This window comes from Schistocerca serialis, chromosome 4, assembly GCF_023864345.2.
Source record: "Schistocerca serialis cubense isolate TAMUIC-IGC-003099 chromosome 4, iqSchSeri2.2, whole genome shotgun sequence".
Lineage (NCBI taxonomy): Eukaryota > Metazoa > Arthropoda > Insecta > Orthoptera > Acrididae > Schistocerca > Schistocerca serialis.
The window spans coordinates 274,359,015-274,371,651 of NC_064641.1; the positions used below are offsets into that span (position 1 = coordinate 274,359,015).

Sequence of the window (12,637 nt, forward strand, 5' to 3'; positions counted from 1 at the left end):
GAACATTCCCAGATCCCATGCTTCTGCGGAGTTCATAAACGTCTGGCAGTGGGTGGCTGAAGTTACTGGTGTATTATAAACGCGCAAATTATTCACTCTGTGTAGCTTAACGCCGACGGCTATGGCGGTATTGAGTAACTGACATTATGTGATGTCATTCTGTGTTGCTTAGTATAGTTCTTCTCTCACCACAGTCTTCCTGAATTTCTCGTGTTTTTCATGCAGTTGCCGGCAGAGTGGTTCTAGGCGCTTCAGTCCGATACCGCGCTGCTGCTACGGTCAGAGGTTCGAATCTTGCCTTGGGCATGAATGTGTGTGATGTCTTTAGGTTAGTTAGGTTTAAGTAGTTCTAAGTCTAGGGGACTGATGACCTCAGATGTTAAGTCACTTAGTGCTTAGAGCAATTTGAACCATTTCATGCAGTTGTTGGTCTGATAAGGCATATGTTACTGTGCTACTTGTTGACATAAGGACACAAATTTGTAAAGGAATGCTTCTAGCACTTGAGGAAATTTATTTAATATTGTATGTTGTGTATGTACGGGCTTACCTAAATGTACTATTATTGTGTGAGTGCTTAACTGATCATGTGATTTCTGTGATGACTGAATCGGAGAATGAGTGAATCCTTGTTAACTCTGTCATTGTAACTATCTTGTGACTTGGGACTCACGGTGGCTATCGGTTGTAAGCCTCTTACTTCCTGGCTGTTAATTATTGTTCTTTTCAGACTGTGTAATGGAATGTCTGGTGTATGAGGTGTTGGATGGACATCGGAGGTACATCAGATGTTTAGCTTTGAAATGATCAAATGTCAGTTGGACTGACTGAGGAGCCACGGCTGTTAGCCGCAAAGTTCTGGTGCCGCTTGGTTGTGTTGACCAACGTTCGGTCTTAGGCAACTACGTTACTTGGGTAGAGCCTTGTATTTTATAATAATGTAAACCATTGCTACTGAATTTGCTTTTATTATGATTTCTGAATATTTAGTTGCTTTCAAGGTGCGTTAATGGTCTCTCAAAAATTTGCTGTTTATTATTTATGGATTACTTATGGAGTTTGTTCAGAAAAGATGATTCAGAAGGGAAAAGGGTATCTGTAGTAGAGTGTCGTAAATTTTACAGGAAGTTACTGTCGCGTAAATTTCTTCTTGTGAATGATTTTTAGTTTTATGTTTTTAATTCGACTGATTGGAAGTAAGATTTCTATGATAGATATTAATATCGTGTTGTTTCTAAATCGTCCGCTTGGATATGAAAAATAAGAGAAGTGTAATTATTTTTAGTTTTAATAAATGCTTCGACGTGTTACTCTTCCCTTGGACACCCAAACATCACTTCAGTGCCCGAATGGTACAGCAGGTATGTGTTGTAACTGCTGAGCGAGAACACTGTATTTAGTAAATAGTCGTCTTGGGTGGTAGTTACAGGCTGCAATCTGGTCTTTTTTGACTGTGACAAAGCGAAGTGTCTGCCACTCCACTTCAGTTGGGTCAGAGCGCAGTTCTGCGCATGGTGTGGAAAAGTCAAGAAGAGTGTCTAACGATTGGGGAGCACAGGAACAACGGCAGAGTTCGGTTCACTGACAATTCATGACAAAGAAGTGATCTTATAAAACCTTCTTAGTGTATTTGGTACCTGTTTATCTTATGAACAGAATCGAAAGGTACGTTTACAAGCCCATGTGGTGTGCCCCAATGACTCTCACGCGCAGTAGGTCAAGACTGCAGCGATATGGAATGACGACAACAAACGGCTGTGAGATATGCTGAAGTATTCATATGAGTGGTGATTCGTTGAGAGGAGCAGTCTGTGGCGTCTGCTGGTGTGGAGTCGATGGGATGTGATGGAACATTACTGTCATTTATCGATAAACGGTATTGTTTCATTTTATGACGCTATTTGGTGGTTATCTTATTGACAGTGCGAGACTTGTGGGCTTGGTTGGAAGGTTTCGCATTTTTCCACAGGGTGGATGCACTCCCGTTGTGCTCTCAGGGTTCTGTTGCCAGCAGAGGCCTGTGAATGACATCACATAATGTCAGTTACTCAATACCACCATAGCCGTCGGCCTTAAGCTACACAGAGGTCTGTGAACATCCTCAGCGAGACGGCGGGCAGTTTCCTCGGGAATGAGGTTGTGGCCTGCTTCGGGACCGGTGCCTGACCGGGCTTCGGTTTCGTGGTGCCCTGCCACCACTGTAAATATAAAAATAAATCAATTTCGTATTTCTGCCTGCACGAGCATCAAAGGTCTAGACACCACAGTACTTCCTGGCCAGAATGGGAAAAAAGTTGCTGCCACTCCATCATTTTGGTCATCCGGTCGAGATGAGTCACCCTGCCACCATGTTTACGCAATGCAGCCAATCGAGGAGACACTGATAAAGCCCAATAGTAGTCTCCTGTTTGTTAACTGCGCTTTGTACATCAAGAATGGGAACTTCTGCTGGGTTCCCCTGTTTTGTTTTTTCATGAAATAAACGATATTATCATCTTTCACACTGGCAATAGAAACGGATCGTCCACTCCAAATGGTATATTCAAGAGTTTGAGCAGCTGAGAACCATGAACGAAGATTCCGAGTGGTCTTGCTCTGGCTCTCTGGTGCTGACAGGGGTCCTCTTGCTATTATTGGGGAAATGTGAGTGTTGGAGTTCGGACAGTGTGATCTGTATTATGAGCAGCTGGTTACTTGCTTACTGTACCTCGCAAATCGTGTTGCTTAATTTGCCTGTAATCTGTGACTTCGTGTTGTATCGTTAACTCTGATTTCTCGACTGACGGGATGTGAAGCTCTTGTTGCTCTTTGTCCATCTAGTCTTTCGCACTTTTTAGTGCCTGCCCACAGTGTTAGCTTCATTTTGTCATATGAACTGAGGTTTACAGAACTTCTTCCTCTGTTAATTTTATTGCGGTTTGCTTCTATCATTATACCAAATAAATATTAATCTCAGTGTAATCTTAAATTACAAGATCCTTTAAACTGTACTACAACTTTTTCAAGGTTAGGCGACCCTCTGTAACTAAATATAATCTGTTCCACAAAATATAATCTGTTCCACAAAATATAATCTGTTCCACACCTAAGCCTGTTGTTCTCAAGAACGAATCTCAAGGACCATTTTTTTATTACACGTTGAAGGTAACTAGTACTGCACTCACTCGTCTCATTTGATTATAAATCTGTTTATTGACCGGAGAGAGCTGTGTCGATTTCGCCAAGGATTATATGTTTGCTGCGTGTTGTCTCATTTCTATTTGGCTAAAGACCTACCAGTATTCAGACGTAATACCGTCAGTCACCCATAAGCTTTCAATGCAAACGAATAATGGAGCTTAACGTTGTACAGATATAGTGTCAAGGATTGCTCAAAGTATACATGATCCAATAGATCGTCTCCTGAACTTCTATAAATGTGTAGGTCCATATGGTCACACTTTTACTGCATCAGCGGAGTGACCTCCCTATACGTTGCTCTTCACACGAGTATCTATTGAGAACCGTATGGGAAGCATACTTGCAGAGCACATGAAGTGTCCGAGACAGAAAAACACCGTTGCGCCGGTATCTGCTGTGGACTTACTTGTTACCAATGTTTCTGTGTGTCGGGAATAACGACAGCCAATGTCACAGGACGATGCACCTCGAAGTGTTTCCATTTTTTGTTGTAGGGGAGTGTTGTACCTTGGAACACTTACTAACTTTCTCCTCTGCCCAGCACTGTAGCAGAAATTTAATACATTTTCTTATTCCATTTTAGAATGATACCATTCACTTTTTGTGTGCTTCAATCTTTTTCCGAAATTACAATAATTTCTCCAGATACCTAAGGTTTTCGAAATAAAAAAACCTATTCCTAGGTTCAACATAGTCATGTACCTAGTAAGAAACGTTATATTGAAATTTGAAGGTGCTGTAATTGGTAAAATCTTGCCAGATGATATTTAAAAGTCTGTGTGTTGCGTTGTTACTGTTACTATACACGAATACTCAGCAAATGAAACAAATTGAGAAAAACTGTTATCAAAGCCTGGTTACAAGTCAAAAGCATTTTCATATATAAGCTATTGGAAAATAACATAAATTTCCATTTTCAAGACAGGGAAAAATGTTAAGGCATTAAAGCAACTGAGCACATACGCAAATGTCACGTGTTCCATAGTAAAAGGCCTTCGTCCGTTTCAAGGCACAATATGGTGCATAGGTGACAAATTATGGCTTCACCATCCACATTTTACGTTAACTACAGGGACCAGCAGAAAGACGTCCCTTATTTGTAGAGGCTTCTGTGTGAGTTGTGGTGAGAATACTGATGTGAACTGGGTATCGATTGACAGCGATGTACGTGTCCTAGTGCTAGGTGAGGGCCGGGCGTTTATTACGGAGCAGTTCTGTGATTACTACTCAGCGAGTATTTTATATTCGTTTAGAACTTGGCCGATTCTGTCCCTGATACAAAAATTATTCGAGTTTGGATATCAAACTTTAGACTGTCAGTTTCTGTATCGAAAGTAAAATCTACTGGCCGACCTAGAAGTGTAACAACGCCGGGAATTATGATGCTTGTGAGAGCGTTCGTCAAGAAATCTCCGTAGCCTTCAACATTTAAACATACAGCTGCCCCAGGGGTGTCTGAGAGGAGTGTCAGAAGAATCCTGCACGGAGATCTTCGCATGCGCACATAGAAAGCGATGGTAACCCAACAAAAAAGTGAGAGAGATTTTCAACCTCGCACAGCTTTATGTGAGGAAATTCTTCACAGCATTCCCTGTGACACTGTTCTAATTTCCTCTTATGAGACCCAGTTGCAACAGTCAGGTGCTGTAAAGAAATAAAATTTCCGCTACTGGGTAGCAGAAAAGCCTCAAGAACTTCAACATCGACCACTTAACAGCCATCGTGAGGCAGTGTGGTGCGCCAGTGATGAATTTGCAGTGTGGGGTCCGTATTTTTTTCGAAGAAGATGGCGTAACGGTACCGGTAATCACAAATCGCTACTTCACGTGAAGGAAGGCTTCCTCCGACCTACGTTAAACTAGTTTGTTGAGGACCATGCAGAGGGAGTAAGTAGTCTGATTCCCACAAGATGGAGCCACAGCTCACAGTTCTCGGTGATGTATATAAAGTTTGCTGGACGTCTTCTCCTATCTCAAGGAGTAGTTGTCTGGCCTATAACAGACCCGATTTATCATTTTGTGATTTTTTTTCTCTGGGGACACTTAAAGGGTCAAGTGTACGAACGTCCTCCCACAACCCTGTAAGTACTTAAGAAGGCAATTATCCAGGAGGTGGCTGCCTCCCCACCGGAAATGGCACGAAGAACCGTCGACAACTTCTGGGAAAGGTTTCGTCAACGTGTCAACAACGAAGGCTGCCACTGAGCGGACATAATTTTTAAAACCACTTAAAGGAAAATGGCATACAAGCTGTTGTTCATAAAAGTATTTTCTTTGTATCTTTATTAGTTTGTTCGTAAATACGTTTTGAAATATGAGAGGTGTTCCTTCCAGACTCTACAGTTTTAAAAATATACAGAAATTATAGTAATTTTAATTTGCAATATTTCACTACTTTTTAAACTATGTAGAATATGGAAAATATTTTTGTAATATATTGTTTAACAAAGTTCAATTTTATAATAAAAGTGTGACTAACTAACATTTTTTTATCTAGATAAAATGTTGCCAGGGGTGGTGGATGACTGGTTGAAACGTTATAGGAACTACATAGAAAGTTGTGCCACTGTACATTTCAGCTGCACTGATGTTAAAAGTACAAAACATTTCAGGTTCCATAATTTCCTTGGTACAGTACAATACCATGATTTTGAGTTTTATTTCGGTCCCTATAGGAACATCATTCAACCAGCCGCAAGAAGCACATAAAATTAAATATCTGTCACGTTTGCCAGACCAAACCGCACAGTAGAGCTGCATGCCCTCGGGAAGAAACTGCGGCTGTAGTTTGTCCTTAGTTTCAGACATTTGCAGTACCAGCACAGCAAGGCTGATTGATTGGTTGACTTTACAAGGCCGGATCAGTCAAACATCCAGACCGTTGACACTGTAAATACTGAAAAGACTACTGCTGTCCCTTTTCAGGAACCACAAGTTCCTCTGGCCTCTTAACAATACCCCTCCGTTATGGTTGCACTTGTCTCAGTACTATCTGTATCACTGTGGCACACAAGCGATCCCACCAACGGCAAGGTCCATGGTTCATGGAATTTAGACAAAAAGTGAATAGAAGCTTTTGACATGTGGTGCTACAGAAGAATGCTGAAGATTACATGGGTAGATAATGAAATTAATGAGAAGGTACTGAACAGAAATTAGTAAAAAAGTCTCTATAGCACAACCATTTGCTAAAAATGTGACCGGTTTCGGCATCTAGTAGTAAGCCATCTTCACATATTGAAAAATTAAAACTGCTGATTTACATAGGGAGTTCATAAAACATTAAAAAGAACATACGTTAAAATTATGTATAGTTACCCTTCCTGTTGACAATGATGACGCTTGGAACAGCTGTACTAATCAGTTGCAAAACTGCTGCTGATGGCTGAGCAGCCACGGGTTAAATAGAGTGAAAGAGAGCGCTCATGAGCGCAGGCCGTCAATGTCAGCCAATGGGAAGCGATTTACGTCTCGTATGTTAAGATTTCAACATCCGTTTTTAAAAATGTACATAAATTTAACTCTAAACTATTAAAACACAGAATCTAAAATTATGAATTCTGAACAGAATTGGAGAGACAGGGAATTTGTAGCACGACTTGACTAAAACAAATGATCGGTTGATAGGACACAGTCTGAGACACCAATGGGGTCACCAGTTTAGTACTAGAGGGAAGTGTTGGCGGTAAAAATTGGAGACCAAGGTATACACACAGTAAGCAGATTCAGAAGGATGCAAGTTACAGCAGTTATTTTGAGATGAAGAGGCTTGTACAAGATAGAGTAGCATGGAAGCTGTATGAAATCAGTTTTTGGACTGAAGGCCAATAAAACAATTTGGTTTCTGAATTTGTTTTAGCGAATACTGACACTCGAGACAAAAAATCTGTGTACTTTAAATTGAAAAAAATTACGGTTCATATGGCAGTTTTACGACATCTTGTGTTTATTTGTCCAGGATTTTTATTTCTGCTTCGCGCAAGCCCTTCTAGTTGACTACACTTCGGCGGCTAGCATGTCCGACGTTTTAACTGCTGTTTCGCGTAGGTAACTATGATGATTTTGTACTTAGTGTAGAGCTGTGTGTGTATGTGATTCACAACGATGATGAAAAGCGGAGGAGGAAAACTCGGCAGGCAACGCTCTAGGAAAAGCAACGAACCAAAGTACTCGACGCCCGAGTTATCCAGTTACATTACAGATAACTTCGGGTATTTCAGTATATGTTCGAAGTGGATAAATTTGGCTCTACACCCCGTATGATAGAAAAAAAGAGGCAACGAAGAAATATTCAGTGTGGCATCTTCATTGATTTGGACTCACTTGAAGACGTCTTGGTAGGGTACGCCGTCGGAGACGACGAGGAAGCCTCCGTAGTAGATGCAGATGGCGTAGACGAAGGTGCCGAGGCTGCGTGCCAGGCTGAAGACGGCTGCTCGCACGTAGGTGTTGCGCTTGGCGAGGCGGATGGCTGGCTCCAGCTCCAGCATGTACTTGGCGTGGAACTGCAGCTCACGGCACAGGCCCGCCACCGTGCGGATGCTGCCCACCGCCTCCACCGCCACCTGTCAACCAGGGCAGTCCATAAGCTGTAGATCCGCAGCTCAACTTGAGGATGTTGGTCTGACAAGACGCTCGCAGGCATACCAGAAATGCTGCCAACATGAGTTCTTCATACATACAACAGAGCGAGTAAGAAGGTGGTTGGTAAAAACACAATATAAAATGACAAAGTATACCTCATAACAACTTCATTTCATTACCACCACTATCAGCAATATACACTGCAAGATAAAAAAAAAGAAGAGACGTAACACGAAGGAATTATTCGAAGGGACGAAAGTCTGTAATGCTATTGTAAAAATAATACTACCATTAATCTGTATATTTTAAAATTATTTTTGTTCCATAATAATTTTGAAAAATTAAGAAAATACTGTAACGAGAGTAAGCTTTTGTTGAGTGTAGTTTATCTATTTAAAATAACCTCTTTGACGTAGGTGTATTAAAACATATTTTGTAAATAATTATGTAATATTTCAAGTACAACTGTAATTAATTATGTCAATTTTGTATGTATATGCTGTCATGCAGTTGTAGATGGTTCATACTTAGGGTTTTTGTAAGCAGAAGCGTAAATTGAAAAGATTTAGGGATCATAGGTAGAACGGAACTCCGTTCTGTAGTGGAATGGAAAAGGTGGTGGGTTGCACGAGTGAGAATTGGCGCGCGAGTGGCACACAGTCGGTAGCTGCCCTGCAAGTGGTGAACACGCATTACGTTGGTCAAGCACTAGAAGCCCCGAATTTACTTGCAAGACTGGGTTTTTGGCCTCGGACGTGTTCTACATCATTGGCGCAGTACGGAAATAAATCAATAGCTCAGAAATTTGCAATTTTATCGTCGCCACCAAGAGGAAGACAGAGCTATGTACATCAAGAGCCGTACCTGTGCAATGTTAGTACGCAGCGCCGCCTCACGCCACCTTCGACATCAGTAACAGGGAAAGTACTTTATTTAGAAGTGTATCACAGTGTAACCATCCATCTTCAATCAGTGGAATATAAGTGTTAAATTTACCTTTGTGTTTAACCTTGATCTACCTATGTCATTTACCTCTGTAAGGTCCTTACCTAAACGAATTTTATTCCCGAGTAGCCTGGTGTTTATTGAAGCTTGAATAATAGTATATTACTGGCAAGAGTACTGTTTTGGTAGTAAATTCTGAAAATCTTTATTAAATACTAAAGTTTGCACATCTCAGTTTAAGGGCCACCGCTTTGCGTGGCCATGAGGATACGTTTTCAATAGTATTTCTGAAAGTAAAGTAACATAATTGTTTAATGGCAACAATCTTAACAGTAATTGTTCGTGTTACTTCTCCATGTCAAAGAAAGCCAGACAAATATTGGTGTTGGTGAAAACAAATAACAGTCCTAAAGAAATGAAATTTAGTCGTGTTAAATAATAGTTTTGGTCATATGAATGACAGCTATAACTTTAATATTTTTTTGTATCCTTGTTGAAACTTATGTGTGTTTTCTTTAAATAATTACTGAAGTATAGTGATAAACTCTATAAGTAACAGAAAGTGGGATTAATAGTACTTACTGCCAAGTGACCGTAGTGAGTGAAAGTAGTTATTTATTCAGTGTCGAAAATTGACTTCATCTTTTTGTGTAGACACTGTGCCCGATTTGGACTGGCGGCCGTTTTATTAAGCGAAACAGTTTATTGTTATAACAGGCTTTGTCTGATAAAAGGTCTCCAAAAGTAATTATTCTCACTGCTTTTCCCCCAAACTGTATGATTCGAAGAAAAATAGTTCGATACTTTACACGGTTAAAATCTCTCTCAGAGAGTCGATGGTTTGGAGTGTTAGTGCTGCGTGATTTTGTGATGGTGTTCCTGCCACTGCTTACTGCACAGTTCTGACATTCCGAATCGCGGATCTTCCGTCTTTACAGTGGTAGAACTTAAACGTTCTGGTACTGTATTGACGAGAACGCGAAAGTACCGTTGCAAGTAAACAGACGTGATGTGCACACACAGACAAACAAATGAGTACAGTTACAGGAAAATTGGATGACTTATTCAACACAAAGAGCTTCACAAACCGTGCAAGTCAGTATCGCGTTCGTCCAACTCTGTCCCTCATGCTAGAAGCTATTCGCCGTGATATTCGTTGAAAGGATTGTTGCATGTCCTCCTGAGGGATGTAGTGCCCAGTTCTGTCCAGCTGGCGCGCTAGATCGTCAAAAATCCTTAGCTCTGTCCATTATGCTCCAAACGTTTTCAACTGGGGAGAGGTCCGGCAACCTTGCTGCGCAAGATAAGGTTTGGTAGTCACGAAGAGAAGCAGTAAAAATTCTCGCCGTGAGCAGGCGGGAATTATCTTGCTGAAATGTAAACCCAGGACAGTTTGCCGTGAATATCGCAGACGTATCGCCGTGCTGTATGTGTGCCGCGGATAACCAATGGGATCGCGCTATGAGAAGAAATGCGTCCCGGATTATCACTCCTGGTTATTGGGAAGTATGGCAGGCGACAGCGTGGGTGGTATCATAACACTATCCGAGTCTCCAGACATGTCTTCGCTAGTCGTAGGGGATCGTATGCGAATCGTCAACGAAGACAATTCTATTCCAGTGAATGACATTCAAAAACAAAGCCGCATCTGGAGACTACGGCGGGATACCAACCTCACTGTCACCCGCCATATGACCTGGCAACCAGTATTGACGATCTGGAGTGCCATTTCATTTCATAAAAAGAAATGCGTTGTGGCTAGGGCCTCCCATAGGGTAGACGGTTCACCTGGTGCAAGTCTTTCGAGTTGACGCCACTTCTGCGACTTGCGTGTCGATGGAGATGAGATGATGATAAGGACAGCAAAACACCCAGTCCCTGAACGGAGAAAATCTCTGACCCAGCCGGGAATCGAACTCGGGCAGTTAGGTATCACATTCCGTCGCACTGACCACTCACCTACCAGGTACGGACATTTCTTTTCGTAGCAAGCCCTCACTGATCGTCCGCGGAACCATTACTGCGCAGCGGCACTGTAAGTCGACGGTATTCTGCGGCCCGTTTTCTTGCCCTTTATGGCCATCCTGGGCTTACATTTCAGCAAGATAATGCCCGCCCTCACACGGAGAGAGTTTCTATTGCTTTTATCATGCTTGCCAGGCCCTAACTTGAACAGCAGCCTTTTCAGTTGAGAGCGTTGTGGCTGGGCCCCCCAACCATCTCTCGATTTTAACGATATAACGTGCTAATTAGACAAAATTTGGAATGATATACACTCCTGGAAATTGAAATAAGAACACCGTGAATTCATTGTCCCAGGAAGGGGAAACTTTATTGACACATTCCTGGGGTCAGATACATCACATGATCACACTGACAGAACCACAGGCACATAGACACAGGCAACAGAGCATGCACAATGTCGGCACTAGTACAGTGTATATCCACCTTCCGCAGCAATGCAGGCTGCTATTCTCCCATGGAGACGATCGTAGAGATGCTGGATGTAGTCCTGTGGAACGGCTTGCCATGCCATTTCCACCTGGCTCCTCAGTTGGACCAGCGTTCGTGCTGGACGTGCAGACCGCGTGAGACGACGCTTCATCCAGTCCCAAACATGCTCAATGGGGGACAGATCCGGAGATCTTGCTGGCCAGGCTAGTTGACTTACACCTTCTAGAGCACGTTGGTTGGCACGGGATACATGCGGACGTGCATTGTCCTGTTGGAACAGCAAGCTCCCTTGCCGGTCTAGGAATGGTAGAACGATGGGTTCGATGACGGTTTGGATGTACCGTGCACTATTCAGTGTCCCCTCGACGATCACCAGTGGTGTACGGCCAGTGTAAGAGATCGCTCCCCACACCATGATGCCGGGTGTTGGCCCTGTGTGCCTCGGTCGTATGCAGTCCTGATTGTGGCGCTCACCTGCACGGCGCCAAACACGCATACGACCATCATTGGCACCAAGGCAGAAGCGACTCTCATCGCTGAAGACGACACGTCTCCATTCGTCTCTCCATTCACGCCTGTCGCGACACCACTGGAGGCGGGCTGCACGATGTTGGGGCGTGAGTGGAAGACGGCCTAACGGTGTGAGGGACCGTAGCCCAGCTTCATGGAGACGGTTGCGAATGGTCCTCGCCGATACCCCAGGAGCAACAGTGTCCCTAATTTGCTGGGAAGTGTCGGTGCTGTCCCCTACGGCACTGCGTAGGATCCTTCGGTCTTGGCGTGCATCCGTGCGTCGCTGCGGTCCGGTCCCAGGTCGACGGGCACGTGCACCTTCCGCCGACCACTGGCGACAACATCGATGTACTGTGGAGACCTCACGCCCCACGTGTTGAGCAATTCGGCGGTACGTCCACCCGGCCTCCCGCATGCCCACTATACGCCCTCGCTCAAAGTCCGTCAACTGCACATACGGTTCACATCCACGCTGTCGCGGCATGCTACCAGTGTTAAAGACTGCGATGGAGCTCCGTATGCCACGGCAAACTGGCTGACACTGACGGCGGCGGTGCACAAATGCTGCGCAGCTAGCGCCATTCGACGGCCAACACCGCGGTTCCTGGTGTGTCCGCTGTGCCGTGCGTGTGATCATTGCTTGTACAGCCCTCTCGCAGTGTCCGGAGCAAGTATGGTGGGTCTGACACACCGGTGTCAATGTGTTCTTTTTTCCATTTCCAGGAGTGTACCTCAGGAGAACATCTAACAATTCTACCAATTAATGTCAAACCAAATATCAGCTTGCTTAAGAGCCTGAGTTCGATCAACCCGTTACTAACTTGCTCCGTTTGTGAAGCTCTGTGTCTTGAATAAATCATCTATTTTTTCTTAGGATGCGATCATTTGTTTGTCTGCAGATGTACATCACATCTACCCATTTCCGTCCAGTTCGGATAATACTTTCGCAGTGCGTCTTTTTT

General features: G+C 43.4%; 1 protein-coding gene across 2 annotated transcripts in view; it reads right to left on the minus strand.

Moving 5' to 3' along the window:
• Positions 1-12,637, minus strand: part of LOC126473837 (ATP-dependent translocase ABCB1-like) — a 675,020-nt gene that overhangs the window by 19,633 nt on the left and 642,750 nt on the right. For both annotated transcript variants that reach the window (XM_050101164.1, XM_050101163.1), the window contains one exon: positions 7,503-7,744. In XM_050101164.1, coding sequence (XP_049957121.1) covers positions 7,503-7,744 — 242 coding nt within the window. The remainder of the gene's footprint in view (positions 1-7,502; positions 7,745-12,637) is intronic.